We start from the raw sequence: 14,757 nt of genomic DNA, 5'->3' as shown, positions 1-14,757 counted from the left end.
CAGCTCAGCATGGTCCATTGCCTAGTATAACTTTACCCACTGACACGCTGGACTGGAAAACCTTTTAATGAGCTTTCATTTTAGTTGCAGTGAAAAGAATTCAAAGGGGGAATGTGTCCAAAGCTCCTGTGCAAAGAATTAAGGATTACACAGGGTTTTATACATCTACTTCATGTCTACCACACAGGGCTGGATCAGATGCCTGGATGAATTCAATGCTACTTCAGTGTCATCTCCAGGACCACAACCTGAAAATCTCCTGGCCAACCCTGGAGCTCCTGGGTCAACACTCAGCAGGAATCAAACTCAAGATCAGCAGCTGAAGCCAAAGCCAGCACACACTCTCCAAGCCTCTCTTAGTAATGGAGTCTAGCTTAGCCAGGCCCTTTCTATTATGTTCTTTGCCCACACACAGAAGAATCTCAAGAACATATTCCCCCCAACCCAAAACCTGTTTCGCCAAATTGCCCCATTCCTTCCCTGCTCCCTCATGTCCCCTGTAAAAGTAGGGATGTTACTTTGTTGGACTTCACATTGAAGCCAACAACCAGCAATGCAACATCACTTGCAGAAGCACTGCAATGACTGGCCCTAGCTAAGGTGCTTTTGCCATTTGGCTGCAGAGATGCCTCTTCCCCCTCCCTCCGGTTGCCCTGGAATCTAGAGCAAAAGGTGGCAGAGAGCCCTAGAACTGAAAGCACTCACCAAATGTTGGGCAAGAACAGGTGATGATGATGTCATCTGTTCAGTTGTGTCCGACCCTAAAGTTTTCGCCACACATTTCTATCAATGACCACCTCTTTCAGTTGGTTTATGGTCATCCCTGTATTGGCTTTGATCGTGTTGAGCCTTGGGCGACCACATTTCCTTTTGCCGCTGCCCATGCCGAGGATTAATGATATCTCCAACGAGTTTGATCGCATGATGTGTCCAGAGTAAGTGAGCTTTAGCTGTAATATCTTGCCTTCTGATGACATAGTTTGCTCCTCTCTAAAACTATCTTGTTGGTAACTTTGGCTGTCCACGGTATTCGCAGCATCCATCTCCAACTCCATAATTCCAAAGCATCTATTCTCATCCTGTCTTCTTTCTTCAGAGTCCAGCTTTTGCATCCATAGCTTGTTATGGGGAAGACAATGGCATCAACTAGCCGGCACTTTGTATTAAGGCTTATATCCTTACTCTTCCATATTCGTTTCATGCTTAACATTGCGTTCTGGCCCAGTGTTATTTGCAATTTGATTTCACGGCTGCATCCACCATTTCAAGTGATCATAGGGCCAAGAAAGATGAAATCATCAATACATTCAATGTTCTCATTGTCAATCATGACTTTGGTACTACTGCCAGTAGTTGTCATGATCTTGGTCTTTTTGATATACATCCCTCTTTGGAAGAATTTTCATAGAGAAATGTTCTCCTGACTACTTTCACTCTTTCATTTCTTTGTCTGATGTTCAGCATCAGCACAAGTGAAAGGTAGGTTAGTAGAAATAATACTCTTGCCTCCTATTGAATAACTAACCCTTCTGTCTTCGAATAATCAAAGTATCACTGGATATTTGCAGCTGGATTTCAACATGAAATACAAATGGGCTAAAAAATGTTAAACAGTTTATTGCTAGTGCTAATATTGTCTGCAACAAAAGATAATTTAACAGCTTTATGGCAGCTTATTTGCATGATAATAAAATCATAGAAGGAAGGCCCATTTAAGTGGACTTATAAATGGCAAATAACAGTTGTTTTTATTACTCCATTTGAATAAGTGTAGTATCTTGCCTTTTCCATTATCGCCTAGAGGTGGCTGACTGGTGAGCAGCCTCATAAAAACAAAATCCTTCCAGTGGCACCCTCCCCCCTCTGTGGAATCTATTTCAGCTCATGTCACTCAGTTTTAACAATCAAAGTCGCACCAAGACACCCAATCCAATTCTATCGCTGTACAGTTTTATAAAACGAAGTGCAAGAAATACAGAGTACCCTTCTTAAAAAAGATTTTTACACTAACTTACACAATAACCATCAGGAAGGGGGGAGGACCAAATGTATACCTGTGCAGAACTTCGTAACCTTGTCTCATCGAGGCACACTAACCCAACCACAGCTGAGGTCTCGCTCACGTGACCATGACCAACACTTGCCAAATCACATTGCACATATTAATCCATTTTTAAGCCCTCTGTTGTTACCAAACAATTGTTACTGCATTTAGTAGTTCCTCCCACATTAAGACTTTTCCAGTTCCATATTGCACTGTTCAGCTCACTATTGCATAAATAGTATTACAATATAAACCAGAGTGGAGTTTGTAAACTTACATGCTTCACAGGGTTATGTGACAGTTTCATCAACTTTAGGCATAAATGTAACATTTTGAAACAAAGGAATACAGTAGCAAGTTACAGATAAACTTTTGTCCACAAAAAACTGTTAATTTTTTAAATTTCACTTTTGATATCTTTTGTGTTCCTGTTAAAACAGACTGGCTCAATGTAGATATTATGCAAACCAGGTCTAAGGAAACTATTATTTGGTGTAATGTCTGAACAGAAAAACCATGGTGTTCAGTCAGCCAGCTGTCCATGGAAAAAGGTTTATACTAACTTTGGTTTGACATGACATTAGATATAACAAACCAGAGTTCTGTTTTTTTGTTTTTCTTGAGGTCATAAAGACAAAAACATTTTTTTAACTATCATATCCTTAGTTGTTTGATTTGAAGCTGAAAACTTGTTTAGTACTATCCATAGCTTGAAGTGATGCCTGGAGCATAATTTTGGTCACATGCTCCATTCTAGTGTGTTAGATCCATACAGCGTATATGCGAGCGAAGTTTCATCCCATGCTCACCTTCAAACAACTACCTGTGGTTGGCAGAAATTGTTACAAGAAGAGCATGATGTTTCCTATTGGCCAGCTTATTGGCAAGTTTTAAAAGATTTTTTCCCCTCTACTACATTCCCAGGTAAGTAAACACAAGAGCATGGAAGACAAGAAAAAGCTACAATGACTTTCTCTTTGACATGTGTGGCACTGGGCATTGATGCATTTTCATTTTATAAGCATACTCCAAACACCTGCAGTTATGAGATGTTCAAGACTGAATAAAACCCATTTCTGTACCTCTGTACTCCTACAAGCACAGCTTCAGCACAGATGTCTGTGGGAATTACATGAGACATTGCAAAGAAATAAGCCAGGTGTTGTAGTAATTCATCAGTTTCTCAGCTCTTGTGTTAAAGTTTCTTGAATAAACTTCAGGGTGTGCTGGTAGAGGAATGAGTCCTTGTTCTTTGGCTTGCAGATATTCAGGTGGCTAACTTCTACTGGAATGAGTTCTCCTATGCCTAGATCTGAAAAATAAAAATGCAGCAACATTAAATACAAAGGAAACGAATCACACTGTGCATTAACACCCATCCTGTGATCTTGAGGGAGATGTGCAATCTACATTTGCTATCTGGAGTCCTGGATATGGTTAAAAAAAAAAAAAAAGGAGTCCTGGATATGGTAAAAAAACTGTGTTGGCCCAGTTAAGGGTTAAACACATCCCTTTATGTCCTGGCCGAAACATGCAACTGTGTTTCTGAGCCAGTTTTTAGGTTGTGCATGTCTGTAAGATATTTTCCGTAAAAATATAAAACGCTGGAACTTTTATAGTAAAGCAATCCATAACTTATGGATTAAAAGTTTACTGAGCAGACTAATATAGGAATTTTTAATGAGCAAGAAAGGAGGGAGTTAAGGTTGAGGGAGGGGGTCAAAGCAAAACAAAGCACCCAGCTCGGGACTGAATCCTTGCTACACCAGGTATTAATCAAAAAGTCAGCCATCTGAGGTAAGAGCATTTGTAAACTGGGTTCCAAAAACGATTATTTTGGTAGCAGTAACCAGGGTAGGCCAAGGTACTGGGTTTAAATTAAAGCCCCAAAACTCAAATAACACCACAGATGTATAATTAATAAAACAAATGTGCAAAAAGTGGACAAATATAAGAGCAGTGAAAAGCAAGGAAGAAAATAATAAAATCAAGGTAGCTACCCTAAAATTGTTAAACCAGGCTTTTTGGTTCTCTGACCCAGATGCTACCTGATCAAACTGAAACACAGAGCTCAGGTAAACTTTCAAAGTCCAGGAGCAGGTCCAGAAGGGTCTGACCCAAAGGAGGTACAAATTAGAAAACCAAGCAACTCCCTGCCCCCCCCCCCCCGTCACAACCCAGGATTCGCAAGTGCAAATCTCTCTCCTGGCCTCTTGTCTTGAAGCTCCTGGACCCTATGAACTCATCTGCTTGACTCCATCCTGTTTCTTCTCTTGACACTGCAAGTCATTGATTTTAGTCAGAGAGAACCTCTTTTAAAATTTTACTAGGCCTTAAGTCCTGAACTAAAGTTTTGAAAAGCCATGAAACATCTAGAGAGAAAGGCCAGTTTCCACGCCAGCCCCAAAGAGAGCCAATCAATTTTCCATCTGAAATTCTGGTTTTTCATAATATTTTCTCTGTCAGTTTTGGAGTGTTTATCCCACAGAACTCAGTTGGCTCTCTTGCTTCACCAGTTCATTTGTAAAGATTGTTGAGGGCATCCAACCTGCAGATTCCACTGGAACCACATGTAAGCTCAGCATTCTGCCAACTCGTGTTGGTAACGTTTCTGCAAAACTTAATACAGGAAGCTTCTTGTCCTTTGCAAATGAAAGAAAGTCATCATTCAGGGACTTAAGCGCAGGAGAATCTGCAGGAAAAAGAAAGTTAAAGACATATTATGATTATATAAGTTGTAATTATGCCACATAGCTTGGTAAAGGTTTCTATATATATATATGTTATATAGTTGTTATATATATATAACAACTAAATAACTGCCTAAAAGGTATACCTTTGCTGAGTTCCTTAACTTCCACAGAAGGAAACAACAGGAATCTAACATTTATTGAATATTCAGCCAACCGGGATCCATGATGAGGTACACTATAAAATACAATTCCTCGGGTGTTGTTTACAATGGAATCCATTTCAGGGTCCTTGGAAGCATCCAACAGCATCTTCTTGACTAGAAGACCTGATAAGAAATATATTTTTAAAATAAAGTTGAATTGATGCAAGAAAAATACTCAAAACAATGTAACCTCTTCCTTTGTCTATGAAATGTTCACTTAATTTTAAAAATAGCTATAGGATTAAAAATAGGATTATATTTGATCATGGAAGGTAGATTATACTATTGCTATTCTAACTTTTAATCTAAAAAGTTTTTTTCTTTTAACAAAATTCACTGCCTCAAAAGGCTTTTGTGTCCTAAAGGATTGGTCAAAATTAACACATGTACTTTTTGTCATTCTAACGAGAGAAAGGGGACATTAAGATGAAATGCTATCTGCTTTAAAATAAAATAATTTCTATCAATGATCAGAAAATGTGATACTATGTCTGCAAACATAAACAAGTAAAATAATTAAAAAATTAACAACCTATCCAATAAAACAAAATGGAGGGAAATCCAGCATCTAAAAAACCAAAGATTATCCCTTTCTTTCCCTGAGCTTTCATTAAATACCATGACAAATAAACCATCACTGGGAATACTTGGCCAGATATTACATCCGAAATGAAGAAGAGTTGGTTTTTATACCCTGGTTCTCACAGGGAATCAAAACTAGCTCTCCAGATTAGCGTCCACTGCTCTTAACTACTACATCTCTATGGAACCGAGAACAAAGAAGCAACTGTCCTTCATATGGAAAGCTTTAAAACCTAAGAGTGGCCAAAGTTGCCCAAGGTAGTTGAAAGAGGCAGCTAGTATGAAGGAAGTTGAGTATTACTCAAAATCTTGAGAATGATTTGATGAAAACAAAATGCAGTATGCTCTGATTGCCTTTCAACACTGAGAAGAGGTACCATAACAGAAAGGTACAAACAGGTAACCTTTTATAAAGAGACTGCTTGACTATGTTGGCTATCAGCTGCAGACTTGCAAATATAGGGTGGCATGGCGGATATGTGCAAAAACCACGGAGCAGCTGTTGCTTGTGTACTACTGATTGGCCACTATGAAAAACAGGACTCCTGATTAGATGGACATCTGGCCTCATCCAGTCAGGTTCTTCTGATGTCTTTATGCCAACACAGCCTTCCACAGGTGCAGACCAGGACTTCAGTCTCCCACTGAAAATTCTTCAAATGGCACAGCAAAAGCTCAGAGGTCAAGACCAGCATTCATTCAGAGGTCAAAAGTCAGCTTGGTGTAGTGGTTAGGAGTGCAGGCTTCTTATCTGGCGAGCCAGGTTTGAATCTGTACTCCCCCACATGCAGCCAGCTGGGTGACCTTGGGCTCCCCACGGCACTGATAAAACTCTTCTGACTGAGCAGTAATATCAGGGCTCTCTCAGCCTCACAGGATGTCTGTCATGGGGAGAGGAAAGGGAAGGTGACTGTAAGCCGCTTTGAGACTTTTCCAGGTAGAGAAAAGTGGCATATAAGAACTGACTCTTCTTCTTCGTTCATATGAACATCAGCTCATAATGCCTATGATGACTCTAATGAAACATATAATAATCAGTTTTCCATTGCAAATACATGGGTTTCACCTTAACCTCTTCAATACCAATTTAACAGTCCTGAAAATATTTGTTTTTTAAATAATAATAATAACAACTACTTATTCGAATTTTTAAAGGACTCAATGGACTTGCCCCCCATGCTGTGTGACATCCATATAAGAGGCCTGTCTCCAATACCAGCAGCTCGTAATTTCTTGAGAAGCTCAGAACTCCTGTAGGCAATCGACTCCCTGCAAGGAATGAGGGGAAAAGTAAGCAGAGGATAACAAATATAAGGAAAGCAAACTGGATTCTGAGGAATCCTGGGATTCTTGGAGGGAAAAAACAGTAACGGTGGACAAGCCTATATGAAAGGCAGCTTAAACCAACACAACTTGTTTTCCTTCTGCAGTATGCAGCCAGAAAGAAGTATCGGACATGTAAGAATCACAGAGTTGGAAGGCACCTCCAGGGTCATCTAGTCTCTCACACATTGTGCAATGGGACATGGGCCAGGGCCCAAAATTAACTAAACATTTCCCTAACACATATCCCAGAATCCTTTGCTCTGCACAAGGTTTCCAAGAAAGGTGCACAGGCTTTACTTGTCAATGTGCAAAGAATATTCTGAGGATGGAATGTTTCAGATCAGTGCAGTAAGTCTAATTAATGCTTAGGCAGCAATTACTTTGATGCAGTCCACTAATAATGTGTATCCGGATAGCAGCTAGCTGTTTGATATCCATTCTAGTTGGTATGGATACTAAAGTGATCCCACATGCACTCAAGCTGCTTACAACCCATTCCAGTCGATGAGAAGTAAGCCACAGGACAGCATGCAGGCCTGTAGTCACAGTTCACATACATAAAAATCTGCCTTTTCCCTGTTAAAACGTCAAGACAGTTTAGGAACTTGTTTCTTGTTTTACCACTCAACAAAGGTTCTACAAGTCATCACTGCAGATGACCTTCTTTAAAAGCCAGAATGCCTACAAATAGCTACAAACTTTTCTGTATTGCTCATGAATCTGTTCTCCTAAACTGAAGTCAACATGAGTCCAAACTAGAGCCCCATCCCGCCCAGAATTTACCATCTGAAGACAAACCGTTTCATAGTGCTTCATGGTAGAGAAAAGGGAACAGCCATAGCAGGTGGCAGAGCAATTGTTTGCATGCAAAAGAATGCAGACTGAAGACATGGCCACTGGTAATTTTTTTTTAAAATGGGGGAAAATACTCAGGAGGTAAGGCCAGAAAAAGTCCCCTTCTTCAGACTCTGGAGATCTGCTTCCATCCATCTAGAGCAATAAAGCAGTTTAAGTTCTGAAGGTTGGTACTGATCAATCCTGAGAATGCTCTCTTAAATTTCAGAACAAACAATGTGATTAATTTGCATATACAAAATGGTATTGTTTACAATATTTCTTAACTTTCATCTTGAAAGTCATCTGACAATATGAGATCCTTCACACAAAAAGAAATACAATTCAGATAGCTATTACTATTTATCATATGGCAGAGTTACCCACAGGAAGAATACTATAATAATAAAATATGAAACCAAATTGATACAATGGGTATGCAGACTGATTGGGCAATCCCCCACTCAACTGTAGCTGAGGAGAGTTCAAAAAGCTCCATCACATCTCCCTGGAAAGCATGATGCTCACATTCCTGCTAAAGAGAGGGAAAAGTTTGGCAGGCTGCAACATAACCACATTTGTGACCTGGTATTTTGCCCTGTTTAAACAACAGGTCTGCACAATGGCCAAAGCCCATTTGTATTCTATTCGCTATCTACTTTGTGTGGCAAGTCAAATGCCGTGGGCCTCTTGTTGGTGTTTATCAGGTTAATTTCCTCCTCAAGTTGTGCATTTTCTATTTGTTACCTGTAGCTCTCCACTGGACATTTTGCTTTCCAGTCACTCAGGTGGGTGTCATACTCCACAGATATAATTCTAAGCGTAGGACAGTCAGATGCTAACCATGTCTAAATGTAGAAGACATTAAAAAGGGGGGGGGGGAGTGAAGTTCCAGGCATTAAAATAAGGATTAGCAACTTATTTTCAAAGCAGATCCTGATTTAGAACAATAAAATACAGTTTCAGAACAAGTAGTTTTCAAACCGCCCTGAGCCTCCGGGGAGGGCGGTATAGAAGTATGATAATAAATAAATAAATAAACAAACAAACAAACTGATTCCTTCTAAAAGAATTTGCTGGACATTTGTCCCCAGCACTCAAGAGAAATCCAGTAATTCAGCATAAGCATGTGAGGTGCCTCAATTAAAGCTAAGACCAATGGGGGCATTTTCACTTCTCTGGGTTGTATCCCTGTTCTCTGTGTCTACCACTGAAGCAGAGCTGATATATCCTAGTCTGCTAGCATGACTCCGAATTTAGCAGGTGATGTTGTCCAGGACATAAATACAGTGGCTCCATTCAGACACATCAACAAATGCTTCCATGCTCTCATGTTCCTCCTTACATCTTCCCCTCTCTCCACACATGAAGCATGATTGAAAAGTTCCTGCTCTAGGATATCTTCAATCAATTTCCAATTTGCTGCACCATGTGAATGCAGGTGCCTGAGCAAACTGAAACATGTCTTCATCCCACAGAGACTCTAATCCAGCATTTGTAGGGAAGAAGAAAACTTATTTGCATAGGAACCTGCAACCAGACAACATGGCAAACTTAATCGGGAAATAACGTTTCCCACACCAGGAAGTTTTTTATCATACTCTGTGAATGGGAGGGAATGAGGTCAGGGAAGAAGCATGTAATTATGAAAATAGTCTATCTTCATACTCACCAGAGGTTCATTGAGACATGTGAATGAAGCTGGTGATGAACAGAATACCTGCTTTGTTGTACGACAGCTAAAAGTTACTAAAGCCCTGCTAGAAGAAATGTAGAAGAAAAACTGGGTTTTATATCCTGTGTCTCCCTACCTAAGGGAGTCTCACAGTGGGTTACAATTGCCTTCCCTTTCTCTCCCCACCAACAGACACCCAGTGAGGTAGGTGGGTCTGAGAGAAATGTGACTGGCCCTAGGTCACCCAGTTGGCTCACTCCACAAAGGAGAAGAAACCTGGCAAGACCTTTGCCTCATGTTCTCTGTATCTCTTTCCAAGAGTAGATTCAAATGAGTAGCCATGTTGGTCTGAAATAGCACAATAAAATCAGAGTCCAGTGGCATCTTTAAGACCAACAAAGATTCAAGGTGTGAGTTTTTGAGTGCAAGCACCCTTCGATCTTCTTACATGACAGGGAATATATAGCAAAAATCCAAGAGTGTGAGATTTCTTACAGCCAAAGCATGCAGACATTAATTTTAAACTCCTTTCCCCTACAGAACCAATTCCCATTGGTGGGCCTACCCATGGTTAATGGATGGATTATTGCACTGAGCTCTACTTTGGAAAGCTGCAGCTATATGGCTGATTAGGATCAGCTATTAGAAACATATGACCCCAATATGACAGCAATTACACTGGATACCAATCCACTCCTAAGACAAATTCAAGGTGTTTGTTTTTGATCTTTAAAGCCCTACATGTCTTGGGGACAAAGCACCTGAAAGACAAACTTTATCCACATGTTTCTGCCCAAGAATTCAAATCACAGAGAGAAGCTCTCCTGACTGTTCCATCAACCAAAGCTCATTTGATAGGTACATATCAAATGTGTGATGGCCTTTTCCATGGCAGCCCAACAATTATGGAACAGCTTTGCCATGGAGGTGTGCCTGGCCTTCACACTTTCCATCTTTGGAAAGCAGATGGAGGCAAGTTTTATTTAGAACCACAATTGATACGGTTATTAACAGTCCTAAATTCTGATTTTAAATGTTGGTTTATATGTACATGTATTCTGTTTTATGTATTTTACTACTTCGTGCCTCCCGATGAGTCCGGCCGCCGGCAAGGGAGCAACTGTTAAAGCCTGGTTTAACAATTTTAGGGTAGCTACCTTGATTTTATTATTTTCTTCCTTGCTTTTCACTGCTCTTATATTTGCCCACTTTTTGCACATTTGTTTTATTAATTATACATCTGTGGTGTTATTTGAGTTTTGGGGCTTTAATTTAAACCCAGTACCTTGGCCTACCCTGGTTACTGCTACCAAAATAATCGTTTTTGGAACCCAGTTTACAAATGCTCTTACCTCAGATGGCTGACTTTTTGATTAATACCTGGAGTGTGGACTTCTAATCTGGCATGCCAGGTTCATTTCTGCACTCCCCCACATGAAACCAGCTGGGTGACCTTGGGCTCACCACAGCACTGATAAAACTGCTCTGACTGGGCAGTGATATCAGGGCTCTCTCAGCCTCGCCTACCCCACAGGGTGTCTGTTGTGGGGAGAGGAATGGCAAGGTGACTGTAAACCGCTTTGAGCCTCCTTCGGGTAGGGAAAAGCGGCATATAAGAACCAACTCCTTCTTCTTCTTTTCATAAGAAGTTCAGAGCTTCACTGATGGGTATTATTCTATTTTTTTAATCCTCATAACAATCCTCTAAAGTAGGCTAGGCTAAAATACTTATTTTTATTGGGAAATGTAAATGCCGCCTCTCCAGAGACCAGTTTGAGGTGGCATGGTGACCTTCTAGATAAAGCACAAGTCCAGCTCATAACCATTTATGGTTGGCTCCACACCTTTGGCCAGCATTCACTATAGTCATCTTCTGCATCCAGTTCTTTCTCCTCTGCAGACTGCTCAATATCTTGCTGCCGCCAAGTTTTGAATGCTGCCCCCAAAAGACCATGAACGAAAAGGACATCAGCTTTGATGGGCTGACTGAGAATGAAGAGGAGTTATAAAAGAGAAAGATACAGATTATAAAATACATATTCAAAAATTGCCCTCTTAAATTTAAATCTTTATGCTAAATCAAACCACCAACCCATATTTTCTTCTTCATTGCTAAGTGTCTGTCACAATGCTGCGTTGACAGCTAAAGGCATAACTGGCAGAAACAGTGTTACAGTCTTGAACAGCCCAGCAACCACTTCTTTCTCTACCTAGTTTTCTGATCTCACTCCCTCACACTTCACAGGGAAGAGTTCCTACTGATCTTATGAAATGTCCTTATAGTTCCTTCTGTCATTAGCCCCTTCTTGCTTCAGCCCTGTCTCTCTAGTCATTTTCCTCACATCATCTACCCTCCAGGTTTCTCCTTCAGAACTTGTTCTGTACTCCACCATCAGTCTCCTAACCTCCAGTCATCCATTAGTCTTCCTGCATTGCAGAACTCTTTCCAGTGTTCTGACTGCTTCCATTTCTTTTTTTTTTAATTCCATCCATACTAACAACTTTATCTTCCTTGATAGAACCAGGACTGCATACTGTTTAATTCTCTGAGCAACTGAACATACAAGTTTAGCCAAACTGTGTCAAAGGCTTCATGACCACAAGGATACCACCATACAACTGGTGATGAGACTCACAACAAAAAGTTAGATTTTTTTCCTTGGTATTTTCTCATGTTTCTGTATTTTTTTTTTTCCTTTTTGAAATTACATTATGCAATCTGTATTCTGCAGTGGACAGTGTGATTTTTAAAGATTTTAAATAATTTGTGTTTTTCATTTAATGTTTTTTCCTTACAGACATATGATACATGATGCATGCACAAACACTAATCCTATATTATGTGCATTCATTTTCAGAAAGAACATTTAAAGAAAATGGTTACATTAAAAATGTTTACATTAAAATATTAAATGTTTACACAAATATTTTCCCATAAATATATTGTATTTATAAGTGACATTTTAGAATATTTGCTTGCTGTCTCTATGTTTGCAAGTACTTGTCTATTTTTTATTGTAGTACATTCTTTGGTTTGGTATATACTAAGTTCAGTGATAATGCTGATAACAGATTTCTCAATAGGAGTAAGTGGTAATTTATATTTACTATGGACTATTGTTCTTCCTTTTAATGATGTAGCTGATATTCCAGCCCAAGATACTACAATGCATTTTCTTCCATGCCATAATAACAGAAAAAATAATGTTTGTTTTTCCACACCTTTCTGGTGTGTCCAAACAGTATACTTAAGGGTGGGGGCTGTGTACATTGTATCACCAGGATTTCCTCATTTATTAGAACTTGTTCTGGTATAACTTCTGGTTTCATGGACAGACTAATACGTATTTTAGCTTCCTGATCTACTACTTTTATTTGTAGACAATTTATATATTCTTGGATTGGTAACCCTGTTTGTCGTTTGTTAATCCATGTGTATTTAAAATTGTATTTACTTCCAAAAGACCAAAATTACAATATTTTGGATGAAGATGTATTCTGAACACATGTTCACAAATGTTTTGAGTTTTTCCATAGCCGAGCTGTAATACTTCGATGATGAAATACACTGAAGTATGCAAATGTGTATCTTAGTTGTCAAAGCATCAGAATCTTGCTGCTGCTTCAATGGCCTTTCCCACTTTCCTCTGCCAAAAGTTCTCTTCTTCTTACAGTTTACAAATAAAGGTGATAGGTTTTATGTCCAATATTTTGCAGCCTCCTTCATATATATGGGCCTCTCCTCCTGATTCTTATACTTGATGGAATAAAACCAACACTGGATCACAAGACATTCTGTACTTCAGAATCTCACATTACTTCACAGATATGCCAACGTTTATTTATTTATTTTTGCCATGAAACATTCCCACTGTATACGACAGCCCATATTTTCAAAACACCACCAATGAAAATTAAAACCTGGAATTGTGATTTGAGATGTTCATCTATATACCTAAGATGTATACATAAGATTCAATCTATTTCCCCTAATTTCTAAATTTACTGATTCCCCCAGTTTTGTAGATAACTCCCATCTTTTCCTGGGTGACCCCCTTTTACAGAATTTTTTAAATCCACTTTGGTGGGGGTATTTAGAATAAGATCTCTAAATCAGTCATAATCTGGAATCCATCAAGTTTGACATTAAATAGTGCATTCCACACATACACTTCTGTTTAAACTGTTGCCCTCTCTCCCAATAGCAATGATGTGCCACAGAGGCCAGCAGGAAGAATGCAAGTTAGGTCTAGTCACAAGCTACTTATCTCGATAGGGCTTAAGCATGTGGCTAAGATTTTAATCCCATTAAACTAGGCTTAGTCACTCCTAAACTTTCTCTGGATTTGAGCCAGTGACTAAATTGACAGATTGTAGTGTCTGCCTCTACAGTACAAAATATTTTTATTCCAGTGTGTAGAGGAAATGCATGGTACAATGGACTAAGAAGATCAATGGAGCAACTGGACGGATGCACAGCCGCTTTCACTACAGATAATTCCTTTGAGGTATCTTACACATATGTAGGACTATCAGTTTCTCAACAGCTGACTAGCAGGTGAACATGTGATCAGACTACTTTGAAGGGAAGTGAGATCAAACCAAAGTTCCATCCGTGATGGTGAATCTGTGACTGTGAATTCACACCTACCAGTCTTCAAGTGAGGTAGGAAGGTACCTAATGGACCAACCTGGGAGAAAAGGATCAGCAAGGAAGCTCACCAGTGGGACAGTAGCGAAGAAATTGAAGCATTCACCTAGGCTCTGGATCAGGGCTAGGCTAACAAGCAGCCAGGAAATCAGGCCAGCCAAAGCTAGCATGGAGCCTTTGGTATAAAGGCAGGGGAAGGAGTCCTACAGCCTTCTAGGTGAAGAAGGCAATCTCAGCCCATGGGCAGAGCCATGAAAGGTGTTCTGTGTAGCAGAGGAAAAGGCCCAGCAGAGGAAGCAAAGCAGGATGTTATGTTTGGCCTGAAAGAGCCTTGTTACCTGACCTGTTCTGTGAATTAAAGACAGCTGCTACTGCACTTGGCAGCCACAGTTTGTTTACTGCAGCCAAGAACAAAGATAACAGACAAATCTTCACACATCCGAACACACTTGTCCAGCCTCTTTTGGCTCTCAATGTTCACAATGAGAAGCAGCCTGAGAGCAGTCTGGCAGGGAAAATATGAGCCTCTCCATCCTTACCTGCTCCGACATTGTGGATGTAGAAGATAAACTCCATCTGGATATTTCTCATGTATTGTTTCCCTGTCTAGGTTGGCCAAGGCTCTTGCTGCATGTGAGGAATCCATGATACGCTGAGACTTCATGATTTCAGCTAGTACTGAAACCCAACCTAGGGATGAATCAAATTAAGCACCTAATATGAAATGAAATATATATGAACTTGAAAAC

At 39.8% G+C, this 14,757-nt stretch overlaps 1 protein-coding gene across 5 annotated transcripts in view; it reads right to left on the bottom strand.

Annotated features, from left to right (window-relative positions):
• Nucleotides 1–1,597: 1,597 nt before the first annotated feature.
• The window catches only part of SERAC1 (serine active site containing 1), a 34,404-nt gene continuing 21,244 nt past the window's right edge, over nucleotides 1,598–14,757 (bottom strand). For all 5 annotated transcript variants that reach the window (XM_077348693.1, XM_077348699.1, XM_077348708.1 and 2 more), the window contains 7 exons: nucleotides 14,548–14,698; nucleotides 11,202–11,343; nucleotides 8,430–8,530; nucleotides 6,694–6,791; nucleotides 4,881–5,063; nucleotides 4,593–4,736; nucleotides 1,598–3,356 (listed from right to left, as the gene is read on the bottom strand). In XM_077348693.1, coding sequence (XP_077204808.1) covers nucleotides 3,220–3,356; nucleotides 4,593–4,736; nucleotides 4,881–5,063; nucleotides 6,694–6,791; nucleotides 8,430–8,530; nucleotides 11,202–11,343; nucleotides 14,548–14,698 — 956 coding nt within the window. In that variant the 3' untranslated portion in view covers nucleotides 1,598–3,219. The remainder of the gene's footprint in view (nucleotides 3,357–4,592; nucleotides 4,737–4,880; nucleotides 5,064–6,693; nucleotides 6,792–8,429; nucleotides 8,531–11,201; nucleotides 11,344–14,547; nucleotides 14,699–14,757) is intronic.

The sequence above is a fragment of the Paroedura picta genome, chromosome 1 (assembly GCF_049243985.1).
Source record: "Paroedura picta isolate Pp20150507F chromosome 1, Ppicta_v3.0, whole genome shotgun sequence".
In the NCBI taxonomy this organism is placed as follows: Eukaryota; Metazoa; Chordata; class Lepidosauria; order Squamata; family Gekkonidae; genus Paroedura; species Paroedura picta.
The sequence above is the reverse complement of the archived record's forward strand: the minus strand, read 5'-3'. Positions and strand labels throughout refer to the sequence as shown.